The following is a 10,034-nucleotide window of genomic DNA, read 5'->3' as shown; positions in this document are numbered from 1 at the left end:
TTTATTTTCGATTATCTGTGTAGATAAGAAGTTGAAATAACAATTACAATATAAATTTTTCTTTATCCGATGGAGCATAGAATGGTTGGGGAGTCTCTAGAACTTTCTAAATGTATTAGCATTTAGGTCCAGAGGACAGGTGCTCCATCCAATTCTTTCAATCATAAATGTGCAAGTTTACGCACTCTATTATTTGGTACGAGCTTTCTTATCGAGCTCTCAATTTTCCCTTGCCTTGATGCTGCGTATTATGAGGTCACCTAAGAAGAATTGTCTCAGTCTGACTTTATTGGCATGGACTAACTTGATGTTTTGTATATGTGCTTCCATTCGCACTCTCATTTCTTAAGGAGATCCAACTAACGCCTTATGTTAGTCTCGTTGTCTGCTTCAGAATAGAAGGTTTGGCAGTTGCTCCTATCTCCACTGGAACAAAAGCTTCAATCTCATAGGTGAATAGAAGCTCATAGGTGAATGAAAAAAGTGTTTCACATATGGCTCTTTTAGGCGTTGTCATGTGATTGCTCTAGTCAGTTGGAATCGTGCATTTTCAATCAGTTGCTCCTATCTCCACTGGAACAAAAGCTTCAATCTCATAGGTGAATAGAAGCTCATAGGTGAATGAAAAAAGTGTTTCACATATAGCTCTTTTAGGCGTTGTCATGTGATTGCTCTAGTCAATTGGAATCGTGCATTTTCAATCTTTTCTTTAGACCTTATAATAAAATATTATATTATATGACATGCAAAATCCATATTAATATAATGTGTAACTATTCTAAGTGGATTTTTTTAATAGAAGAGTGCCGTGATTGGAGAACGTTTTACCAACCGCTAGAGATGCTCTAAAATATGTATAAAAAACGTTAAAAATATAACTATCAATTTTTTTTATATGACAACACAATAAAAAGACAAGTTGTTTGATACAATTACCCGGTTCAATCATAAAAACAATATTGAGCGATTTGTATGATAAAAATAAATTAATAGTCTCTAATAACCTCAAAAGATAGGTCCCGGAAGGAGAATGAAAACATATATTATGTACCCATTTTATATTGGAAACATCCAGTGCCAAAATCACTGAATTACGGGTAGACATTTTACCGGAGATTATACATAAACATAAACATGATCCTCATCATATTAAAAGCCTTGAATCCAATTGAACAAAATCCCCCACTTCTCAGCCAAATCACATAAATACTACATCCATGATCCTCTTCCAAGTCTTATTTCTACTAGGAGAAACTTTAAGTATAAACTACCAATAGACACAAACTCGCAAGACTATGAAATTCATATTTAGCATTGCAAATTAGAGGTACCATGTCAACATGTATTGCCGAAACTAGTAAAAGGCTCACAAATTTTTGAATCATCTCGCAAAATGCCACCAACTGCTCATCGATAAGTCACAGATCAAGGCCGTTCTTCCGGGGCAGGATCACGGAGTCAACATTTTAAAAGGCATGTAGACAACAGACTCTGCATCTCAGAATTAATTGCCACTGCCTGGCTCCTGAATTTGGATTGATGTTTTTGCTAAACTTGCCTCCAGTTCAGCTAATTCATCCATGTCCAGTTCATCATCGTCGTCGTCATCAACACCATCATCATCATCATGAGGATTTTCTGCATTGCCTGAAGATGTTGTAGAAGTGCTCGGTCCACCAGCAGAAGAGTTAACATTATCCTGAAGAGAAGCAAAACCCAGTTATTTCAGTTGGCAGTTCAAGAGTGAGCTTTCATTTTCAAAGCCTCTCTTCGGTCTATGGATTACAGGACTTATACCATATCATATGCATCAGCATTCCATCAGAGGACAAGTGGCTATGCGACAGACTCGGTCAACATTAAGTATATAGAAATGCATCAAACATGTACCAGTTCATTGCTTTGACATGGTACATTTGCGATTATCAATTAAGCTATAAACAACCAGAAGAGGCACTAAATGTTTTCCACTTCTCACCCTTCTTTTTCTTCTTGTCATTTCATTAGATTCACTAGAGGGTTGGAGTGGAAAATAACTTCTGTATATATCAGGAATGGCTTCTTTGGAACTGACTATGACTATGTCAAAAATGGCAAAAGACTGGCCAATGCCAACTAGTGGAATAAAATACTAGGGCTGTCAAATTCCAACACTATTTACAGAGACAACCCGCTTGACACAGCCTATTTGACACGAATATCATTTTTGTCTAATTTATATCGTATATAATCATCTGGAATATATAGATCACATAACAAGATAACCCATTTTAACACCCCTATTATTTTCCCTTCATTAACAGATAGACTGAACCACAATATAGTCAACAAGCTACATTGTGCCAAGATGATACTAACAAGCTCCACATATAACCTAGAGTTTACCATGTTACACCCACTCTCTCTTTTTCATGGAAACCATACCTTCTTTTCCGGAGCATCAGATTCTTCGTCTCTCTGGTATTCCTCATATGCTTCAGCATCATCCACAAACACACTAGCATCTGATAGAAATAGCTCACGTCCACTAGAAGGTAATCAAAAGTAGGACAAATTTAATTAGTTAAATATAATTAGACTAGAGTATAAATGATCACATCTCCATGTCTGTTTAAATGAACGAGAGTATTTAATCATCTATATGAAAGGGTGAGCCAAGGTAGTGCAGGAAAAGGGAAGGAAGATATACCTCATTCGGTCATTCTTAGCCCTCTCTGCCTGCTTTGCAGCCAAACCAGCCTCTCTCTCGTCCATCTTTTTCTTCTTCCATTGCATGAACAACTCAGGAGTCATAGGTGTCGTAGTTGTTAATTTGGCACGCTAAAACCAATAGCAGTTATGTTATTAAGTGCAATTGGATAGCAGTGGCAGAAGTATTGAACAAAGCAAGCGAAGGAGATAATTTATTGTGCAAATATATTATCACCTGATTTTCAATCTCCTCTTCGATGGGTATCTTGTTAGCCTCTTCCTCTAAGAGAGACTTCATCTGAGATTTTAACACATATCCAGGCGGTAGAGCATGCCGATAATGACATTCTTTACTACCATTCGGGCAGACCCAAAACCAGCCATATTGTTTCTTTTCAACAGCGTCCAAAAAGTATTTGCAAACCTACAGAAACAAAATCACAAATTCAAATTTCAATTTATATAATACAAATTCTATAGTATCATGTCAATCTGAATTTCAGCACAATTTAGTTTTGATCATAGAAAACCATGCTGCTTCTCAAGGCTAAAGGGATATTACTTTTTATTTCGGGGTACTTGGTTATTCTGATTCAGTTTCATGCTAATGTACATCATATGCCTGAATGCACGAGCTAAACCCAGCAGTACATGTGGACCAAACTCATTGGAAAGAAAAAACACTTCTTTCCTCTTCTTCCTAGTTTCTTTTCAAGCATCACAGCCAAAAAAACACATATATTGCTAGTGCTATTGTCCATCCACTATTCCACTTCAATTCAGCTTTAGCCCTTCACTAATATTCTCACACTCATACTAAACAGATTTTCAAGGCCCTTTCCCTCCTGGGTCTACAATAACTCTAAGCAGTAATCTACTCAAAAAATTAATGTCCCTTACAAGGACAAAGGTATAACAGCCATTATTACATGACAACACCACATAGTGACCGGTTTATTCAATGTTCTGCATTGATAATGGCCAATACCTATAGCGCTGGCGTTTAGCGGCTGTAACAGCCACTGAATGCTTAAAGACTACACTTTTTCCCGATCAGCTCCGGGATGTATTAACTTGTACATTCGCTTCTCCAAACACCGCTTTTTGCAATGAACCCGACCTAAAATTTCAAAGCTTAAGCAACATGACATCTAATTAGATTTCCTTGATGGAAAGGCAACATTCAGGAAAATGAAGAGTTCATAATTCATTGTTGGTTTTAGCAAATTTCCTATAGAAATATTTGATTTATGCTTTTATGGAAGACAAGACACCTCTACAAAAATGATACAATCGCTTGTTAGTCTACAATTTTCATACTATACACTTGATTACAATAGTAATTTAGTTAAAATGCTAATTAGTCTTCCAAATGAACGAATACATCTGTTGCAAGCTAAATCAATTATTGACAATCATAAAGAAAAGACCCTGTTTTATGTATTCATGCCCAGTCGTCTTGACAATCCTTATTGCTTGTAGATACGTTAGATATTTACTGAAAGCAATTTCTGATTTATACAACATGCATTTGTGTCTAAAGACTCTAAACAGGCTATGACTATCAAAAGCAGCTGCAAGAGCCCCATATACTCTGCTACAACTTAGGTACATGTTGTTGCATGGATGTAATGTCTGTCCAAGATTGAATATGGCCAATTGATTTATGTTGCATCAGCAAATAAATAGCAGTCACATATAACGGAAATAGGTTTCTCAGGCCATAATATAACAGTGCCACTATAACACTGGCAAGGTTTTTTCAGAAAATTTGCAAAACAAAAGAAAAGCTGAAAACTAATAAATATTAAAAGAAATCATTAACACTAAGAAATTAAACTACAAAATTAGCATAAAGACATCAAATCTAGCATATATAATCTTCATAAATGAAATTCAATGTATTTAGAATGGGTATAGTATCTCAAAAAGAAATAGCGTACAAAAAGAGAAATCATGATTGGAACAGGAATGAGGCACAACATGCTTCAAAAGAGGATCAACCTCTTTTAAATGGAACGGCAGTAAACACAAAAATAAAGGTTGTTACACAAGCCAAAAAATATGCAGATTACACAATGAAGCAATAAGTACAAGTGTGAAACCCATTACAACAGCTTTTAAGGTATATAATTACTGTATGTGTGAAACCGCCAAAAAAGTTGTCGAGTACAACACCAGTAAACATTTGTTACACTTCTGTCATGGAGATTACTTAAAGCCATAACAGAGACGTACATGATACGAATATTTATTTGATGTTTTTGTTTATATGAGGTTGGTAAGGTGGAATCTCTGCCCTGATCTAATGGATTCCTTGGCTAGAATAGCTAATAGGCTAGCATGCCTCACACGGGTGCAGGGAATCCCGCTTGTGCTCTGATTATCATTAATCACTATATTTTGAGTATGGAATCCAAATAAATACCATTCGGAATTACCCGATTAGCTAAAGATGTAATATTAGACATCATCAAATAAAAGAAAAAGAATAAAAGATACAACACGACAATATCTGTCAACCAAGTCTGTTCTATTCCATTGCAACCATTATTGTAAGCCATGGTAGGGAGACATGCATACACATTGTATATTTCTGGCCATATCTCATCCAACACTTATTCTACAACATTTATTTGATCATCTTTAGGTGTTGACTATGGAACCCAAATAAATACAGTTCAGAATCCGGTGATGGTACAAAATTAGACAATATCAAACAGAAACAAAAGGAATTACCTAAGTCAGAATGTTGAAGGATCAATTCTTTAATTCCTAACGGGAAGAAATACTACTACACAAGTCGAAAAGAGATTTTTTCCTTACAACTTCAATCATCAAGTATTGAGCAGTGAGCACAAAAGCAACTATTAAGATATCGTCTCATATCGAATAAAAACAGAACCTATTAACATCATCACAAAATATTAGAAATAGTAACGGTTCTTTAATTGCTAATAGGCAGAAGAATTACTGTCGCAAAACAAAAGTCATTTTTTTTGCTTTCCATGTCTTTTGCAAAGGTCAAAAGATTAGAAACAACATCTCCCATCTAAAAGACACTTTCTACGATTAGAAGGAAAATAAGTTCAGCAAAAATTAACCATTCAAGTTAAACAGATAAGTACGAAGATGATGAGAAGGCTATACATTACATGAAATAATAGGGTAAAAGAATCAAATCTATTTTTGTTATCTCCAAGAAGCAAACTTACAATGTCAGTAGGTTTGTTCTGATTATACTCATTTTTCTTCGACTCCACGACCTTTTCCAAGGTATCTAGATCCCAATCCTCCATGGTATCTTAAGAGAGAGAGAAAAAAAGGATGTATGAGGACAAAATCTCAAGCATAACTAGCATGGTGTTCAAAACTGAAAAAAAAAAATCAAATAAATTAGGTTCATGATCCAAAAACCTTCGTCGTCACGCTTATCACTATAAATGTCAATCTTTTCTCCTTTCCTCTGAACATTCAAATCATGCGAGAATTTGCATTTGAAACCTTTAGTACACTGTCCCACTTTGAAGAACTCGCACACTATAGACTTAGGATCAACACCTAATCAGATGGGTCATTAGTTAGTACATTTAACCAAAATATGCATAATAAAAAGAAACAAAAGCTTTCAACTAGTTGATATTGCATTCTGTTCGAGGGATATGATTACCAATAGGAACTTTGGGCTGGCTAACAGCAACCTTGAACAATTCGTTCAGCTCCTTCTCTTTGGCTTTATCTTCTTCTTTCTTTTTCTGTTACAGTAAAAAACGTATGTTAGTTCCCTCAAATAGAGTTGAATTTTAGCAAATGAAACATCAAATCAGTAAAAGAACTTGAAGTTAAATGGGAATTTAGGTGAGCAAAAAGGAAAAATGGAAGAAAAGGCTAACCTTAGCCGCCAGCTTAGAGGAGTCAGGTTTGGGCTGTACGGATTGCTGGAGACTCTGAACATATTTCTGGACATTTTTACTCTTATTTTTGTTCTTGAGACCGAAGGTCTTGTCTTCGACGACCTTCTGCTTCTTCGCTAAATCGGCTTTCTGCTGCTTCGGAGGCATCTCTTATTTGCATCCAATCTGAAGACAAACTGGAAAAGAAGCAGGAAGCTAGCGTTTTTTGGATTTGGCGTTAAAACTATATAGAGGTCCGGCGGAGGAAGAGAGGACTCTCGGCGGAGGCGGAGCAGCGATGCAGAGGTGGGGCGTTTTATTTTGGTATGTGAGGGTGGATGGAGAGGATGAAGGAAATGGTATTCTAGAAAGTGCGTGTAGGCTGGGCTAGATTGGGTTGGGCTGGGTTTGAATGACTGAGCTTCATTTAGTAATTTACATATAAATTCACTTTTAAAAAACCATTTATAATTATAATTATTAATTATATCAACTAATTTGAATTTAATCTTCATGTTGCAAAAGAAATCGGAATTTTTAAAAAAAAAAAACATTTTTAACAAACATTTACAATTCTAACTTTAATCTCATATAATGCACATGGTGTATAATAATTCATATTTTGAATTAATCAATTTGCAGTTGTTAATCATGCTTGCCACAATGCATTGAAGTAATTGATTTAATTCATATATTTACATGTGATCAATTTATTAATACAGAATATATATGTATAACAATTTTTGTTCGAAACAATTTATAACTCTGATTTATTATCTCATTTGAACCAAAAGGGGATTAGAGGTATGTCATTTCTTTTCTAGAATCAAAATAAAGAGACAGAGAATTCAAGGTCATTCAATTCTTTTCTCCTTATTTCCCTTTCTGTATTCCATTCTGGTACCTTTATACAAACCAAACACTCCCTTAGTGATTTCAGTAAATATTAGAATAAGTCAACTTTCTGTTACTATTTTATCTGTTACCATCACATCATCGCGGATATAAGTGTTATGAATTATCCACTCATAAAATTATTGTATCGAGACATGTTATTTTTTATGAGTCCAAATTTCTCTTCTCTAATCTCAATCAACCTAGTTCATCTTCCTATGACTTTCTAAGTGTAGGACTACTACCACTACATGCCACCATACAATCTGCCCCTCCACTCTTGGACCACACTATAGCAGATCAGCCTCCTGCTGACCCAACTACGCCTAACGCGGCCCAACCCGACTCTCCTACCGCGCCCAACTCTCCGACCCAGCTCACTTTCCCGGTCCAATCCCTACCACTCTCGCCCGAGCATTTCCAACAAGCCTCCTCAAACACTCTCATGTCCTCTCCTCACTCCCCAAATCCAAATCCTACTACTCCCCACTCACCACCCACTACTTCACATCTAGCAGTACCCCCGACACCCATACCACCTTACTCTCCTCAGATACGCACCCGAGCTCAACATGGCATCTTCAAACCAACGCAGCCTCTGAACCTACACACTCATACCCAACAAAAGCCTTCACCATTACCCACTAGCCATAATAATGCATTAAATGACCATAATTGGAAATTAGCTATGCACGATGAATACGATGCTCTCATTAAAAATAAGACGTGGGTCTTAGTACCCCGTCCGTCTAATGCTAATGTTATTCCAAGTTTCTAGCTTTTCAGGCTTAAATACAATTCAGATGGCTCATTTGCTCGTCACAAAGCACGCCTTGTTGGCAATGGCATCAGACAACAAGCTGGTATCAACTATGGGGAGACTTTCAGTCCAATTGTCAAACCTGCCACCATCCGAGCCATTCTTAGCATCGCTCTCTCTAAAAATTGGAGTCTCCACCAACTTGATGTCAAGAATGCCTTCTTATATGGTGACCTACATGAAACGGTGTACATGTCTCAATCGCCAGGTTTCCGTGATCCGGCTCATCCCACTTATGTGTGCTTACTTAAAAAAATCCTTATATGGATTTAAGCAAGCACCCCATGCACGGTACCAACGGTTTACGACTTTTGTAGCTCAATTGGGTTTCACTCACAGTCGGTGTGATAATCCTTTATTTATTTATCGTGATGGAGCTAACATTGCTTACATTCTTCTTTATGTTGATGACATCATTTTAGCTTCCTCTTTAGATCAACTTCGTGACTCCATCATGTCCAAACTTGGGGCCGAGTTTGCTATGAAGGACTTAGGTCCTCTAAGTGATTTTTTGGGTATTTCTGTCACTCGCACATCTAGTGGCCTCTTTCTCTCTCAATGAAAATATGCAGCTAAAATTATTGAGAAAGCCGGTATGTCAGCCTGCAAACCGTGTCTCACACCCGTTGACACCAAAGCTAAGCTCAGCACCTCCTCTGGCAATCTGTATCATGATCCCACTTCTTATCGTCGCCTTACCGAAACCTTACAGTACTTGACTCTCACGAGACCGAACATCGCTTATGCCGTGCAACAAATTTGTCTATTTATGCATGATTCGTGCACCCATCACATGAATGCACTCAAACGCATAATCTGGTACCTTCAAGGAACTCTTCATCTGGGTCTTCATCTTCATCACACATCACTCAACAAATTGGTCTCCTACACCGATGCGGATTGGGGCGGATGCCCGGACACCCGACGATCAACTTTCGACTATTGTGTATATTTAGGTGACAATTTGCTTTCATGGTCTGCAAAACGACAACCCACACTCTCTCGCTCTAGTGCTGAAGCCGAATACCGAGGTGTCGCCAATATCGTCTCTGAAACATGTTGGCTCTGCCACCTCTCATCCTCGAGCTTCACCACCCTCTCCCCACCGCCACCTTGGTCTATTGTGATAATGTGAGTGCCATTTATCTTTCGGGTAATCCTGTTCAACATCAACGCACAAAGCATATTGAAATGGATTCACTTTGTTCGGAAGAAAGTGGCATGTGGTCAAGTTCAGGTTCTCCATATACCTTCTCGTCACGAAATTGCGGATATTTTCACCAAAGGTCTACCAATTCAATTGTTTGAAGACTTTCGCTCTAGTCTCAACGTACGTCCTCCTCCCGTTTCGACTAAGGGGGTGTATTAGAATAAGTCAACTTTCTGTTACCATTTTATCTGTTATCATATTTTATCTGTTACCATATTCTATCCCTAAAATCTTGTGAAGATCACAATTTGATTGTATTTCAATTACCTATTTAGGGCCTTAATCATAAGGATATTTATTTGTAATTATTGTATAAATATTAGTGAAAGGAATGAACCAATTCTATTAGTAAATATTATAATATTAAAGGATAATATGTAAAAAAATGTTCTTAATATTGACAGTCCAAAGCAAATTTATACATAACTTCGTAAATTATGTAATTATACCCCTAACGTAGTAAGGTTTAACAATTGGATTAACTTTACATCTAACTATAATTATACTCTTATGAATATTGTTATAT

At 36.8% G+C, this 10,034-nt stretch overlaps 1 protein-coding gene across 1 annotated transcript; it reads right to left on the bottom strand.

Annotated features, from left to right (window-relative positions):
* Positions 1 to 1,123: 1,123 nt before the first annotated feature.
* LOC136209050 (zinc finger CCCH domain-containing protein 11) lies at positions 1,124 to 6,931 on the bottom strand. The gene is made up of 8 exons (XM_066000400.1): positions 6,585 to 6,931; positions 6,362 to 6,446; positions 6,109 to 6,252; positions 5,907 to 5,995; positions 2,927 to 3,115; positions 2,690 to 2,820; positions 2,425 to 2,527; positions 1,124 to 1,699 (listed from the first exon to the last, which is right to left on the bottom strand). Exons 1-8 carry the CDS (start codon positions 6,750 to 6,752, stop codon positions 1,505 to 1,507), a joined length of 1,104 nt encoding a protein of 367 aa, XP_065856472.1. The 5' UTR covers positions 6,753 to 6,931; the 3' UTR covers positions 1,124 to 1,504.
* Positions 6,932 to 10,034: the final 3,103 nt, after the last annotated feature.

The sequence above is a fragment of the Euphorbia lathyris genome, chromosome 10 (assembly GCF_963576675.1).
Source record: "Euphorbia lathyris chromosome 10, ddEupLath1.1, whole genome shotgun sequence".
Classification (NCBI taxonomy): domain Eukaryota; kingdom Viridiplantae; phylum Streptophyta; class Magnoliopsida; order Malpighiales; family Euphorbiaceae; genus Euphorbia; species Euphorbia lathyris.
The sequence above is the reverse complement of the archived record's forward strand: the minus strand, read 5'-3'. Positions and strand labels throughout refer to the sequence as shown.